The 17,028-nt window shown below is 46.2% G+C and overlaps 1 protein-coding gene across 7 annotated transcripts in view; it reads right to left on the reverse strand.

Moving 5' to 3' along the window:
- The window catches only part of LOC142566701 (cytochrome P450 3A4-like), a 139,034-nt gene that overhangs the window by 36,368 nt on the left and 85,638 nt on the right, over nucleotides 1-17,028 (reverse strand). For 6 of the 7 annotated variants that reach the window (XM_075677534.1, XM_075677539.1, XM_075677535.1 and 3 more), the window contains one exon: nucleotides 8,150-8,339. In XM_075677534.1, coding sequence (XP_075533649.1) covers nucleotides 8,150-8,339 — 190 coding nt within the window. The remainder of the gene's footprint in view (nucleotides 1-8,149; nucleotides 8,340-17,028) is intronic. The other variant, XM_075677537.1, reaches the window with a different exon arrangement.

Raw genomic sequence — 17,028 nt, forward strand, 5'->3', positions numbered from 1 at the left:
ATTCTTCTTTCCGTAGCTCGTTGCGTCGTCCTCAATTTAAGTAGAACACTGATGTCTGTAGCCAAGCCGAATCAAGGCTGCATTGTCAAACTTGGCCAAACCAATGCCTGGTCGGCCACCATGCACCTGGCCAAATGTGGGCCAGGAATGTTTTTGCAATGAATATAGGGAACGCAAATTACTTGGCATTAAGATGAATTCACAATGAAATTCAATTAAGCTGAAATCAAAGGTTGAAATTCAGGGTTGGAACGGCTGGAATTAAGGGTTACTCAACTCTCGCCATTCTACGACTTGTTGGCCACTCTTCTCTTCTTGTTTTTATATGGAGACGCTAGACACTCATGTGAGGTTGGGATTAGGCAGCGCTGGGCCTCTTGCTGAACGCTGACGGCTCACTGACATAAAGCTTGTTTATTATTTTTGCTTCAATGAGCAGCCTAAAAATTATGGGGTTTTATGTACCAAAACCACAATCTGATAATGAGGCCCGTCGTATTGGGGGACTCTTGAATAATGTGGACCACTTGGGCTTCTTTAACGCGCAGCCAAATCTACGTACACGGGTGCTCTCGCAATTCGCCCCCGTCGAAACGCGGGCGCCGTGGCCGAGCTTTGATCACGCGCCTTATCATATATCCACTAAGCAACTACGGCGGGTTGTCCTGCAAAGTCGGAATATTTTCCTATGGATTAAATCAATTTTTCTATCTTGAACAACTAGTGCGGGCACTTTCCATGCGATTTTTTGTAGGGATAAGCCTTCTGGCATAAGCCTGATACACTCCTATGAAACGTTACTTTCCCCTTGTACAGCTGGAAACAATGCTAACACCCATCGCAAAGGTAAAGGAAGTGGCGAAATATATCGCTTCTTGCTTATATGACAGTGCAGTGTTCCGCAATGTTCTGGTCCATTTTCTCCCCCTTACCTGTATAAACATTACATCCGGTGATTATAAGAGGTTCCTAGTTTCTATTCCAACATTTGAATTACTTTCTTTCGAGTGTCTAAATACCATTTGTGTGCCGTGAGCATTATACACGAGTGAAGCAGTTTTGTAGAGTTTACACTGATAGACAATACCCCAGAATTACAATCAAAGTACAAATTATTTAGGTTCAACAGTAATATAAATATCTTGCAACGGCCCACTAACAAGGGAGCACCTGAAAGCATTTCGTATTATGCAATGTATCGCGTAAGCACCGATTCTTTGGCTGCATATAGAAGAAAGATATGCACCTCATCGACGATTTTTTTTTCGAGTGTATCTATGCGGTCAGAGCTGCTTCATCATAAATTGGGGTGCCAGAGAACATGACGCTATAAAAACGCGTTCACCTGGCGCTTCCTCTAACGTACCACTTAATTTTGGACATTATGCTAGTGACTCAGTAATAACCTTCCCTTCACTGTATTGCAAAGTTTCGCCCACTGTTTTCGCTCGAAAAGTGCTTTGCGCTGAATGATTCATGCTGGCTTCATATTGATCACTGATTTTCTCATCATTACTCCCGCAGCGTGAATTCCAGGTGGAAGAATCTAGAAGGATGACGCCACCTCATCACCAGTGTCCGTTTGGTTTAAAATTATCTTCAGCTTTTGTGAACCTTTGTTTACAAAGGCCTGAAGAATGGAAAATGTTCACTCCCAACAAAAAAAGAGGAAAATAGCTTACAGGACATAAATTTTTGATTGTGTTATATTCTATTTCGCCTAGGAACTGTCAAGGACGTCTGCTGTACGGGAGGCTCATAGCCGTATTGTTCTTCGCGGCTCGTCTAGCCAGTCTTAATTTTTACCCAGAAGGGCAAGTTTCGGACGGAAGGAGGCAGGCCGGCAAGACAACGAGCGGATGATACGCGGCTCGAGGCTTCTCGGTAAGCGCTGAAAACGTTTTCCTTTGCTTAGTTTTACACACAAGTTTTGAGCGCTGTTCAAATTCCCCGAACATATATTGTGTACGTAGGCGCGTTCAAGGAAGGCCGCGTGCGTGCGCGAGACCCGGGAAACACGATGTTGGGACGACTGAATTGACACTATATCGTGCATCCTATGACGATCGGCAAAACCTGCAGAGGGCGGATATATTTCCGGACCTCTTAGGCATGTAGGGCCCTCTGGGCTTAACCTTTCGGCGATTAGGTAGCCTCATCAACTGCGGGATTATCTGACTGAGCTACGTCGAAGGCTCGGTTGCGATAGTCGAAAGTGCGAATGCTCCTTTTTTTTTCCATCTAACGATGGTGTGCCTCACTTCGACCTCCTCCAGTGCAATACATGTGCAGGTTCGGAGTGACGCCTGACACCGGCAATAGATGCCGAGAGTGAGTGGGGCTATACTAAAACAGGTACAACCAAATTAGGAAGGCCCACAAAGCTTAAGCAAAGGAACTCCCTAACCAGAAGAGGAATTGGCCTCCCTGGTGCAGTATTCGGCCACTACCTCTCTGATGATTCCTACAATTAACTCACGGCCCTCAGTCCCCAACGGCTGCAGGTCACCTGACCAAGGTGGCAGTCAGACCTGTAACGCAGCAGAGGGTGCTAAGAGCCTCTAGGTCAGGACAGGCAGCCAATGAAAACTGACTCTGTCAACCTTTAACAGCCGAACTCTGTCGAATGAAGTTAGCTTAGCAGGATTCTTTGAGAAACTATCAGGCATTTGTTGGGATATTATGAGCTTTAGATTATTATAACTGGTGAGGCTTATTCATTGCTGAATAACCGCCATGTCCTCTGCTATAGAGGTCTCCCAGATAAGAAGCAACACGGGGTGGGATTCCTAATCCATCAGTACATAGAGGGCTACATTGACGAATTCTAAAGCATTAATGAGAGGGTAGCAGTAGTCGTAATCAAACATAATAAAAGGCATACATTAAAGGTAGCACAAGCCTTGGCTCCTGCATCCAGTCACAATGATGAGGAAGCAGATCAGTTTGATCAAGATGTTGAATTACCGATGAGGCAAGTGCAAACTCCTTATAATGTAGTAATGGGCGACTTCAACGCAAAAGTGGGGAAAAAGCAGGTGGGTGAAGAGGCAATTGGCAACTACGGCGTCGATTCCAGGAACGCTAGAGGAGAGATGTTGGTAGAATTCGCAGAAAGTAATAGGCTAAGAATAATGAACACCTTTGTCAAGAAGCGTAGCAACATAAAGTGGACCTGGAAAAGCCCTAATTGTGGAACAAGAAATGAAATTGATTTCATACTTTCTGCCGACCCCAGCATAGTGCAGGGTGTAGAAGTGATAGGTAGGGTAAAGTGGAGTGATCATAGGTTAGGGAGAGCTAGCATTCACCTTAATTGGAAAAGCGAAATAGTAAGATTGGTCAAGAAAAAAAACTTCAAAAACACGTCAACCAAGACGCAGTAAGGGCAAAAGCAAACAAATTCAGGCTCGCGCTTGCAAACAAATATGCTGTCTTAGAACAGACACATGAAGATGACATAGAGGTAGTGAATGAAACCGTAACTAGCCTGGCTTCAGAGGCAGCAATTGAAGTGGGAGGTAATGCACCAAGGCAACCAGTAGGCAAGCTCTGATAAGTAACAGAGGACCTAATAAAGAAACGACAAATAATCAAAGTGTCCAACTCAAGAGATATGATTGAATTCGCGGAGCTGTCAAAACTGATAAACAAGGCAAAAATAAGTGATATTCGAAATTATAACGCGAGAAAGACTGAAGAAGCCGTAAGAAATGGACGCAGCCTGAAAACTGTAAGGAAACTTGGCATAGGACAAACCAAGATGTATGCACTGAAACATAAGCAGGGTAACATCATCAGAAATCGCGAAGGTATTGTAAAAGCAGTGGAAGAATTCAACACTGACCTGTAGAGTACCCAGAGGACTCAAGAGAACTCCATTCAAAACAGTAAAACAGTAATGAACCGGATACAGAAACATCTCTTATAATTATCGATGAGGTCAGAAGGGCCTTGCAAGACATGAAACGAGGAAGAACGGCAGGGGAAGATGGAATAACAGTGGATTTAATCAAAGATGGAGGAAACATACTGCTTGGAAAACTGGCGGCTCCTTATACGAAGTGTCTATCGATTACAAAGGCGCCAGAAAACTGGAAGAACGCAAACATTATACTAATCCACAAAAAGGGAGAGGTTAAAGAATTGAAAAATTATAGGCCAATTAGCTTACTCTCGGTATTAAATAACATATTTACCAAAACTACCTCCAATAGGCTAAGGGCAACACTTAACTTTAGTCAATTAAGGGAACAGGCTGCCTTCAGGAAGGGATACACTACAATGGATCCCATCCATGTCAATAATCAAGCTATCGAGAGCTCCGCAGAGTACAATGAGCTTCTCTATATGGCTTTCATAGATTGCGAAAAAGCATTTGATTCAGTAGAGATACCAGCAGTCATAGAGGCACTGCGTAATCAAGGAGTACAGACCGCTTACGTAAATACCCTGGAAAATATCGACAGAGATTCCACAGCCACCTTAATTTTTCACAAGAAAAGTAAGAAGATATCTATAAAGAAAGGGGTCAGGCAAGGAGGCACAATCTCTCCAATGTTATTCACTGCGTACATGGAAGAAGTATTCAAGCTATTAAACCGGGAAGGTTTAGGAGTAAGGATCGGCTAATGCCTGAGCAACCTTCGGTTTGCCGATGACATTGTTCCATTCAGCAAGACTGCGGACGAGTTACGACAAATGATTGCGGACCTTAAAGGGAGAGTGTAAGAGTGGGGTTGAAGATTAATATGCAGAAGACGAAGATAATGACAAATAACCGTGCAAGGGAACAAGAGTTCGGGTTCTCCTGTCAGCCTCTAGAATCTGTGAAGGAGTACGTTTAACTGAGTCAATCAATCACAGGGAACCCTGATCATGACAAGGAAATTCATAGAAGAAGAAAAATGGGTTGGATCGGATACGGCAGACATCGTTAGCTCCTGACAAGAAGCTTACCGTTATCAATGAAAAGGAAGGCGTATAATCAGTGCAGTTTACCGGTGCATGACATAAGGGGCAGGGTTTTGGACACTGACAAGGAAGCTGCAGAACAAGTTAAGGAACGTACAAAGAGCGACGCAACGAAGAAAGCTAGGTATAACGTTAAGAGAAAGAAAAGGAGGGGTTTGGATCAGAGAACAAACGGGCATTGCCGATAATCTAATTGACATTAAGAAAAAAGATGGAGCTGGGCAGGTCATGTAAGGCGCTGGTTAGATAACCATTGGACCATTAGGGCTACAGATTGGGTACCAAGAGAAGGGAAGCGCAGCAGAGGAAGGCAGAAGACTAGGTGGTGCGATGAAATTGGGAAATTCGTGAGTGCTAGTTGGAATCGGTTGGCACAGGACAAGAGTAATGGAGATCGCAGAGAGAGGCCTTCGTCCTGCAGTGGATATAAAATAGGCTGATGATAGTGACGAGAGTCTATTCGATAGCATGTGTGGCACGGCCATTCCAATATGCTCTTGAAATCGCATCCTCTTTGCCTAGTGTACTACGTGTAAGAAAGTGCCTTTTGAAACGTAATATGTGACGAATTTTTACATACACAGGATGGAAATCCTTTCGTATGTGCCCCGCGCAAATATTTAACCAGAATCGGCGCAACAAGAAATTAAACTTGGATCAATTTTGTTATATTTTCCTGCCATCAGATAGCACCCTGCTCGATCTCCGTGCGCTCACGATGTTCGAACCTTCTGTCACGCTAATAGCACTGTATACACACTTACCACAGCTTGCACAGACAATAGCTATCCCTTCATGTAAAGGCTACAAGCCTCAAGCTCTTTTTTAAGAAATTTGTGGAGTAACGGTGAACAAAAGTAGTGTACTACATGTAGGACACTAGGCGTACATGGGTTAGCCTAATTAACGCTTTCATTAAGAATGGCAGGTGGCTAAAACGAATGAGGCATTTGGATCGCGTCCTCGAAGTTGCCTCGCTGTGGGAAAACATTCAATAATCAAACTCGTGTAGTGCTACGGGAATATGTGTCTCACATTTGAGGGCTATGTGACTCTGAAAGTGAAACTGAAGAGAAAAACGTGTGCCCATGACGTCGTCCTTAACACCCCACTCCTTTCATTATGTTGCAATCGTCACCAATGCTGTGGCTCCTCCAGCCGGTGCCTTGCAGCCAGCCTGATTTCGTTTTTTTCCATCCCTCATCTGTTATCGTTTTTTAGGCTGCAAGCAGTTTATAGGTGGCTTCAATAAGGCTGCATATTCTGTACTAGCTCAAAGGAGTGCAGCGCACTTTCGTATTCGTTTTTCCGGTGCAGCTTGCACTTTCTGCACTCTCCTATTTATTTTTTTTTGCGAGAATGTACACTGAATTCTTGGCACGTGTACACGACTGCCGTGCACGCACTCGATAGGAGGTGCAGCGAAAGTATAGCAACATGCCCGTGCTGCAGACGAGCTTCGCGCAGAGAGCCGCAGCCACGTTGTGGCACTGTGTAGTATTTTCCTGCGTAAGCTGTTATGGGCGCATTCCAATAGCCGTTTCGCGTTGGCGATGGTGTCTGCCACTACCTCTGTCGCCGCCGGTGTGCAGTGTCCAGAGCAGCTACCGCCGGGAATGAGAAAAAAAAAACCCAGTTCCCGCCGGGATCGAATCCGGGCCCCCTGCGTAGGAGTCAGCAACTCTAGCGTCGATCCACGCCAACACTTTTCTTTCTTTGTTACATGGGAGCAGAATATTAGGGAAAACAAGAAAAACCAACTGCTGCAGAAATTTCAGTTGACTGAAAGCCCACTCAAAAGTCAGGCAAGCACGTGAGAGCGTCCAATAAGGACATCCAGTCCGGCGCTGTTTGTTGCGCAGCGAACACAGTACGAACGTAGGCAACAGATTTCTGAAAAAAAAAAACGACCGAGCGCTTCGCGGTGGTTTTGCTACCTATCTATGGATCTCACGTGTTGAGGCCGTGCGATATGATAAATTGTATTTTTCGTCTTGCGAATTGGGGTCTTGGCCTGGTTCACCTTATTTTAGGCAACTTGTCTCCCGGTTATTCTTCGTTCGCGATGTAAGCAGCCCATTTCTAAGAGCGATGTTACAACTTCAATTACTCAATTACCTTCCAGAAATAGTTGCGTCGTCATCTGTCACAGATGCACCACGGCCTCCTTGGGGTTTGCTGAAGGAAGCTGTCGAAAGCTTTCACTTTCTTAAGTCTCGCTTTAGTATCTATTATATTTTCACTGCCTCCTACAAAAAAATGTCTGCTGCACTCATAGGCGCATTGTTTCTGGTTCCCCATTATTGTGCACCTTATTTGCAGTGTCATTACGTACATGTACTTAAGCTTGTCCATCGAATGATCAGTCCTCCAGGTATCAAAACCTTTATTTTAAATTATATTCGGCAACCCCTCTTGTCAAAACCTGGCTAAAAAGAAACTCAGCGCCTTTCTACTCTGTGAAGAGGAATGACCCGCGAAGCTGCGCATGTGGACCCCTTAATGGCGAACTGCACCTGCGCCACGGGTCGGTCCGCCATCGCACTATCTTCGGGATCGGCCCACGTTTGAGGAGTGCTTAACGCCTGCTTCACCTCCGCCGTGGGTCGGCCTGGCATTGCTCTGTCTTAGGGATGGGCCCACGTATGGGGATTGCTTAACGCCTGCTTCACCTCCACTGCGGGTCGGCCCGGCATTGCACTATCTTCGGGATCGGCCCACGTATGGGGAGTTGTTATTAACGATATACGAGCCGTTATTAACGATAAACAACACTTAAAAGTCTATAGAGGACGCACTGCAAGAGTCAGACCAGCTAGTTCTATTAGTATATGTGTACAATGTTAATAAAAGCTGGGAGAAAAGTATTGTAAACCCAATCGACGACATTTTAGTACTTGCTCAATTGCTTTCTTGAGGCATTACAGTTGGTGACTGTAATCAATTACAGTTTTGAATGAAGAACTTGTAATTTGTTACTTTTTTCTGTAATGTGTGCAAGCCTGATATATTAAGTCAATGCATTTAAAAGCAAGTAGCTGTAACTGTATGCCCGTTACATTATTTTGTGTGTCTCACTTTTGTTGTCGGTGTCACTGATACAAAAGCAGCATCTGACATCACGTGAACGTTGCCTTTGTGTAGCTCTCAACATAGACCGTCTAGTCTACAGTACCTTTGAGGTATATGAGACTGCTTTTTAAGAGCTCGATTTCGACGATGAAGGGTCCCCTGTCACGGAACACATGCGCCTGCTTGATGAAGCAATCCTTGATAATATCCAGATCACTTATGACAACCTTAGGAACTTCGCCTTCATAGAATCCGAACACCTTGCCGTACTTTTGGATCCAGTTGTCCATGACCTGGAGAAGGCAATGAGAAGAAACATGAAGGAAATTAGCACCTTTTGCAAATCCCAGGAGAAGAAATAGGTAATGGTGTGGTCAATTTTTTCTCAACTCAAGTCAGCATTTAGGCTTCGAAGTTGTGCAGTTCCCTTCTTCAATTGAACTACTCGTTGCAAACAAGAAGACATGGCGTTCTGAAAAATGCCAATTGGCATTTTTTGTTTCCAAGTGAGCCTAGCGCCTTTTGGGTCATACATTGCAAAATACATTTCTACACTCACACTCATGATTACTGCTTTGCGAAGGGTTATGTAGCTGACTTTAGTTTACCTATATCCTGGCCGAAAATATATCTGGGCAATGCATGAAAGTTGCATGCATTAAAATAAATGCATTAAACACAGCGCAAATGTCTTTCAGGGGAAAAGTGCAAAAGAAGTGGCAGGCGAGGGGCAAACATAACCACAGAGCGCTAACTTCCAGGTGAGTCTATGGGCGCCAGATAATCCGTCGTTAAGCATTCGCAAAAACAGTCCAAGCCACTTCGCACGCGTACGCGGCTATCTAGTGCACCTACTGTCAAACTTTTTTTCCTGATTCTAGTAGACATGTCAGCATGAAGGACGGTAACTGTCAGTTTGACTAACACTTGGGAAGCTTTACCAGAACGGGAAGGTCTTTGAAAAACTGGAAACAGTAAGAATAACATCATAACTACAAAAAATGAGTAGCTGAAAAAAGTAGAGATCGTCCACATATAAAAGTTAACAATGAAACATCCGCGTTAAAAAAGAAAACCTAGGGGCGTACAGCAAACAATAACACGCTTTCCCCCTCCCCCGGAAGAATAAAGTGCTAAGAGAAGTATTACGAAAAAGCCAGCAAACAGCTCCAAGCGCTGTGCGTGTGTCATTTTCTTTCTCTATCCTGTCCACTCGCGCTGCACAGTGTCATCTGAATGTAAAGAAAAACAACATGAGCAATTGCGAGTTTTCCGCATCAATACAAAAATAGAAGAAAGGAAGAGCAAAAGTCAATGCGCTGGGCGCTTTTCGGACAAGCTCGTTACTAGAGAAGAAAACAGACGGAACGCTTATACCAGGACAGTGATGTTCAGTAGAAAATGTCCCGAAAATCTCACGGCAGCCTTGATCCCGGTAACTTATAAATAGAAGCGTATAGTCAAGAAATGGCGCGCATCACCACTTAGCACACTGTCAGGTCAGATAGCTCCCCGATTAGGACTTCAAGCTGTATGCATGTTCTCGCAGGCAATCTTTGATGCATCATAAATAATTTGCAAGGGTACGAGAGCACAAACAATAAACGACAAGGACATGGCGTCTTTGTCATGCTTTGCTTGTGTTCTCGACCCTCTGCGCATCATTTATAATAAATCCGTTCTGATTTGACAAATTAGAAGTCGATTGTTCATGCAGCTGCCGGTTTGACTGTAGTCAGTAGACGCCGCCAGTACACGTCAAGAACTACTGGAGTAATCACGGCGACATCACAAGAAGTACTGGAGTAATCATGGAGACATCACAACTTATGACTGGGTGATAAAGAAGGACAATCATTTGACAACTCCTGCTGCAGTCGAAAAAGATGCTTTAGAGCTTATGCATAAAGTACAAGAATTAATGCAGTGACATGACCTAACAGCTAAGATACACTATCAAGTCTTGCAAACATAGTGCACTATTGTGTAGGCGAAGGAGTGAACTCTTAATGGCAATGAAGACCCCGTCGCAACCCTAGGCTGAAGTAAAGGAAGCTTGTTCAACTTTCAGGGTAGTAACCGCTCACTTTAGATGTTTTCAGTATGCTTAAGTAATTCTTCTCAGGAGAGACATAAAAAAGCGAGACACGAGATCATCAAAAGCAGTTGTGACCTTTTCAGCATTCTAAAAATTGTCCTGTGTGATGATCTGCTCCTGTTCACTTCGAACGAACTTTAGGCATTTGCTAATTATTACGGCTTTAAGCCGGTCACTTCAAGCCCCTCAGACAAATGACAAAGTGGAAAGCATCATTCACACTTTCAAATAATTGTTCATGAAGGCAAATGATCCTACTCTTGGTCTCTTGGCATACGCCTTTAAAATAATGAGCTTACACTATCTGTAGAGTTTCTGCAGACTCCTTTGTAGACGACTTTGGCTTTCTATAGATTCCTTGTTTTCTGCACACAACATCTACCGACTGTCTATTGATAAAAGGTGAAACGGTATATATCTTTTCGTCTACTCCCATTCTATAGTCAGTCTCTTGAAAAAAGTCGATAAGATTTGTGTTTCTTTTTATCTACTTCAGATCTATAGACTACCTATAGACAATATTAGTCTCTGTTTATTCTTGTTAATTCTTTGTCTGTAGACTGTCTATAGACGAGATTCAATAAGGGGTTGATTATATTGTGTAGTCGCGGTTTATAGATTGTAAATAGACAAAAGTTGATAAGGTATACATGTATATTTTTTTTTGCCAATTCGCAGTCTATCAATTTCAGCTTGACAAAAGTGGTTGAATCGTCCTTTTATTTTGTCTATTTTCGGTCTATACACCGTCTATATAGAAACGTTTTCCGGGTTGCCTATTCCTTAAGTCAACTGCTAGATTATGAAATATCCACAGAGAAAAGCTACAAAGTCCCCATTCCATCTTTCTCATTGAATTACGCGATCCCTAATTATTATTTTACACAGTTAATTAGGTGCTTAAGGGCCCGCTCGCAGAGTTCCATCTGAGATTGTACTGGTTTGTAACATGCAACTTCTAGGGTGCCCTAGTCTGGGATACATTACCGACGGTGATTTTTACTTGCGAACCGCACGAATGCAGATTATGTACAATTGGCAATTACATAATTACGCAATTATGTAAATGGCAATTACAATTATTATTCGCGGTCTCTTATATCACTGCTGATGAAGTCTACAAGGTAGCACGTCACCAAAACGCATGTCAACTTGAGCGAACAGCCCGTATAGTGATTCTGGTAAGGCGCGAGATAAACTAAAAAAAAACATAGCCGGTATTGTAAAAGCCTTGTTGTTTCATGTTTACGTCCCATTTATGGACTGACTAAAGACAAAACCCGTCAATCATGGCCCAGCCCGTGTAAGCTATAATCAAGCGAAGGTACCATCAAATAATGTGGAGCTACGTTAGATATGTCACTGTGGTTGTATGCTGCTGAGATTGCTTTAAAGCTTTCTTATAAACTATATACACAGAGTGTACAGCTCCACATTTGTTGACAAATTAAATCACCTCCGCAGTCACTCTCGGCAATCCCAAGACCGCCTTCACAGTTGTCATGGCATCACTTTTGCGACACTAGAATAAAGAAAGCAAAACGCGGATCCAGTTGTGATAGTAAATGTCATGAATGCCAGCTTCAGCCAGAAGCGGATTTCAAACACGCATCAACCTAAAGCAGATACTCGTAATATTTGCAGCTGACAACGTAGAATTTGTGTGCTGTGAACCAATGTCGCGCATGTGGTATGGGTGTTATGCCCTCACGTACTTTTCACGTTGTCCTCATATCTCGGCTGCATCACTAACATCGGGTTGTTTTTCGTAGAGTGATATCCCGTGCTATAAGCTCATCAAAGGTTCTTGTTTGCTCCAAATGTGTGCGAAATTCTCTGAGCCCACCCAGACCTTCGCTGGCGGTATGCCCGTTAGGCGGAGCATATGTGTACGCCATTACTGTAATAATTACCCTCACATATCACCGCATCAAATCATTGTGCAGTAACATGTGTGCAGGTATCCCATTTGGGGGTAATCTAAGAGATGTGCTACAAATGCACTCTATTACTCATCCTCGTTGGCGATAATGCAAGAGTCTGACGTGCTTTCTCACGGCTTTTACAAACAGTGCATGCATCCAAGTGTGCTCTCCAGTTACATACAATAACCCACAACGTTTCGAATACAGATCGCCAACGCATTTCCTTCTCCCATGACAACAACTGGAAAATGGAATGGAAAAAGAATCCATTGCCCGAGCATGGCATGGAGAGAGAGAAGAAAAGCGCTCGGACTTCTCGGAGCGCCCAGGCCCGCATCGCCCTGAGCGCGTAAGCATGCGCAATGGCAGCAGCGGCCGCACGCCACCTGTCCACATCAATTTTAATTACGAACGACTGTGCATTGTCTCCCCGATTTGGGCGCCTACCAGCCGGCGCCAGCCAATCCCGGAGACCATGCACTGCGCCAGGCACAGCAACAATTGTTGCAGAGGTGTCTGCCTGTACCTTGGCGTCTGCATATTCGTCTCTATGTGGCATCACACCACAACAAGACTGAACATTAAGTTTTAGCAAAGATGTTTTCCGTCAGTAGCTATTGAGTAGGTGAGCGTATTTCGTAGCGCGTACCTCCATCATATAATGTAGGCGACTGTGGCATAGTGACACTTCCTTGTTCGCATGTGTAGCGGCGTGATGATGGAGTTGCGCACCACCCCCACAGCCATGAACAACTCCGCCGGGCGCCCCGCGGGCCTCCTGTGAGCGGACCTTCCTGATTGCTGGACACCAGGCACCAGGACACATGATACGACTCACTGTATCGAATATGGTGCGCGACCTCCCTTTAATGATTACTTTATTTACTGCTTTCTTTTTGCACAAGGTCCGTTCACCGCACTTCTCTCTGCTCCTTTTCCCACTTTTCTCCTTTCTCTCTAAAGCTCTTGCCACTTCCATCGCGCTGCGCGCGCCCGCTCAATTCTCTCTCTTCTGAACAGAAATAAACTAGACCATGTTACCGAAAAGACGTGTGTCCGTCTCGTTTACCCCGACTCTACAAAGTGGTGGCCCGAAGTTCGTCTTCGCGGCACTGCCGAAGTAATTGTAGCCATGCACAGCAACGAGATGCAAGCAGACACTGAAACTGCGGGCACGACCGAGCAACAAGACGGCTCCGCGGATTCAATCCGACTCCAACCATACTGGGACCACAACACTGCAGTTTGGTCTCTTCAAGCGGAATCGCAATTTATTCTCTCTGGTGTTCGCACGGAACAACGCAACTACCACCTAGTTGTTTCGGCACTGTCGCCTACCACTGCAGAAGAAGTTTCAACCTGCTTCCTGGACCACCTCCCGCCACTCCATACAGCGATCTCAAGGCTGCACGACCGAGCAACAAAACGTCTCCGCGGACTCAATCCGACTCCCACCATACTGGGACCAAAACACTGCAGTTCGGTTTCTTCAAGCGGAATCGCAATTTATTCTCTCTGGCGTTCGCGCGGAACAGCGCAAGTACTACCTAGTTTTTCGGCACTGTCGCCTACCACTGCAGAAGAAGTTGCCAACCTGTTTTCTGGACCGCCACCCGCCACTCCATATAGCGATCTCAAGGCTGCACTTCTCGAGCGCAAAACATCCCTTTGAGCCCGAATGCAGCAGTTACTCTCCGCGGAAGACTTCGGAGATCGCCGGCCAAGGCAGTTCCTTCGCCATATGCGACAGTTCATGAGCAGCAACACAACAGTCAAGGTGACGGCCTCCTGCGGGAACTGTTCATGCAGCATCTTCCAGTAAACGTTCAGATGGTACTCGCTACAGCCACTGCAATGGACATCAACAGCCTGGCCAGCCGGGCAAAGTCATGGAGGGGGTGATGTCAGCGTTGTGCGACGTAACACCATCAAACACCACTTTGAGTTCAGTTCCGCAAACATCATCCACCGCCGCTTCACCCATCGACGCGCTTGGCAAGTACATTGAATTAGTTTGTGCTGCGGAGCGTCATCGCACTTCACCCCGCCATGGTAGGTACCGCAGCTCGAGTACATCACGGCGTACAAGACAAGAACGCTCCCGGTCTCAAATGTCGCCACGGGTATGCTTTTCACCGCCGCTTCGGGCAGGAGGCGTGTCACTGCCTCTGTCATTGCGCATGGCAGGGAAACCAGCCGGCAGACCTGCAATGGCGACAACCGGTCAGCGCCAAAGCAAACGTCACCTATTTCAAGTCATGGACAAAACCAAAGGGCAGCAGTACCTGGTGGACACCGGAGCAGAGGTCAGCATTATTACCGCGCAACACTCCGACCGAACGACACCGCCGACCTTCAAGCTGCCAACGGTAGCAGGATACCTGTTTACAAGTCACGGTCCCTCACCCTGAACCTTGGCCTGCGTAGCGTCTTTCGTTGGGTTTTTGTCGTCGCTGATGTTCCCCGTGCTCTTATTGGCGCTGATTTCCGGGACAACCACGGACTGCTGGTCGACGTGAAGCGCCAAGGCCTGCAGGACACTGCTACGCTGCTCTCTGTCACATGGCGTCGTTTCTTGTGACTCACATATAGTCGCCCCAACCACAACAGTTGCTGGTAATCCTTTTGTTTGCCTCCTTCAAAAGTTCCACAACCTCACGCGACCACCCGACTAGATAGAACCAGTACAACATGATGTTCGTCATCACATCCTAACAACTGGTTCAGCTGCTTTTGCTCGCCCACGACGACTCGTCCCGGACAAACTCAAAATTGTCCGAGCAGAGTTCGAACACATGTTGGAACTTGGAATCGTACGGCCATCGTCCAGCAGCTTGGCGTCTCCGCTCCACCTGGTCCCCAAGAAATCAGGGGACTGGAAGTCTTGTGGGGACTACCGATCCCTGAATGAAAAAAAACCATTCCGGATCGGTACCTATTGCCTAACATCCAAGATTTCATGTCGGCACTGGATGGCACAGTAGTATTTTTCAAAGTTGACCTGGTGCGAGCGTTTCACCAAATTGGTGTCGCAGAAGAAGACATACCAAAAACCGCGATTACCACCCCATTTGGCCTCCTTGAATTTTTTAGAATGCCAGTCGGTCTCCGGAACGCTGCACAGACATCACAGCGGTTCATCGACATATTCACACGTGGTTTGCCGTTCGTGTTTGCCTACGTTGACGGCCTGCTTGTGGCAAGCTCATCTTACGAAGTGCACCTCCAACATCTACATCAGCTTTTTGAGCGCCTATGAGCAAATGGTATCGTTGTCATCAATTCAAGAGCGAGTTCGGACTACCAACACTTCATTTTCTCGGCCATCGCTTGGATAACAACGGCATCTGCCCTATTGATCAGAAAGTGCAGGCGATCATGGAGTTCCCGAAGCCAGCTTCAATCGCTAAGCTGCGCCAGTTTCTAGGCCTGGTAAACTTTTACCGCCGGTTCCTTAGAAACTGTGCTATGCTGCTGGAACCCCTCGAGCGCTTGCTCTGCGTCAAACAATCTTCAAGTGCACAGCCCTAGGACAGCACGGCAGATGACACTTTCAATTCTATCAAGCATGCTTGGGCCGATGCCACACTGCTATCTCATCCCAACCTGAGCTATCCGTTGTCGCTCATGACGGATGCCTACAGCTCTGCGGTTGCAGCCGTACTGCAACAAAAGGTGGGAGGCAGCCACTTGCCTATTTCTCTAATCGCATGACCTCGGCCCAATTGACACGCTACAGCGTTTTGTGCCGCCATATTTCTCGCCGTAAGGCATTTCCGACACCTACTTGAAGGCCGATCGTTTACAATATTCACTCACCACAAGCCTCTCTCCCAACCAATCGGCCGCTCTGGATCATTATACACTCCACGTGAGGCGTGCCAACTCGCCTTCATCTCAGAGTTTTCAATTGACATACGCCACGTCAGCGGCGTTGAAAACTCGCCAGCTGACGCGCTCAGTCGCGTGGATGCTATCACATGCAGTCGCTCCAAAAGGTCTATGTCAACATCATTTCCTTTCAACCTCCAAGAATTGGCTACAGAACAAGCAAATGATTCTGAGCTCCGTCACCTACGTGACGCGTCAACATCTCTTCAGCTTGAATAAGTTACCTTTGAAGATGTGCCAATTGTTTGCGACACCTCCATGGGCACACCTAGGCCTTACCTAACCGCCTCTTTCCCGCAAGCAAATATTCGTCTCATATCACACTCACACAGGCATTCGCACATCCCAAAAGCTTGTCCCATCGCGCTTCGTCTGGCCGGACATGAACGCGAATATCAGGGACTGGGTCCGCTCTTGCGCGCCTTGTCAGCGCTCGAAAGTTCAGCGGTACCGTGTTACCCCCACAAAGCCTTTCTTGCAACCAGACGAACGTTTCTCCGTTGTGCACGTCGACATCGTCGGTCCCCTACACTCATGCCAAGGCTATCGCTATCTTCTGACATGTGTCGACCGCTTTACCCGTTGGCCCGAAGCGACACCCATTCCCGACGTGTCTGCAACTACATCGCCGTAGCTTTTGTTTCCATTCCGGTATCTCGATTTCGCTGTCCAACGCAAATTGTCACTGATCGAGGCCGCCAATTCGAATCGACCCCTTTCACGGAGCTCCTTCAACTTCTTGGAACAGCACGCTTGCGAACTGCCTCCTACCATCCTCAAAAAAATGGCCTCGTCGAGAGATTTCATCGCCATGTCAAGGCAGCACTCACAGCACGCGGCTGCCCAAACAAGTGGGTTGATAGACTTCCGCTCACGCTTCTTGGAATTGGATCTGCCATTCAAAGATTCAAAGAACACCTCTCCTGCGCTACTGCAGAGCTTGTTTATGGCACCCCGCTTCACCTGCCAAGCCGACTTCTTCGAAGAAAGCACCCTTACCTCCTCTCTAACAGTAAGCAAGTGCGTCGACCAGCTTCGCGATGTACACTGCACGGGGGGTTTAACAAT

This window comes from Dermacentor variabilis, unplaced genomic scaffold, assembly GCF_050947875.1.
Source record: "Dermacentor variabilis isolate Ectoservices unplaced genomic scaffold, ASM5094787v1 scaffold_13, whole genome shotgun sequence".
Classification (NCBI taxonomy): domain Eukaryota; kingdom Metazoa; phylum Arthropoda; class Arachnida; order Ixodida; family Ixodidae; genus Dermacentor; species Dermacentor variabilis.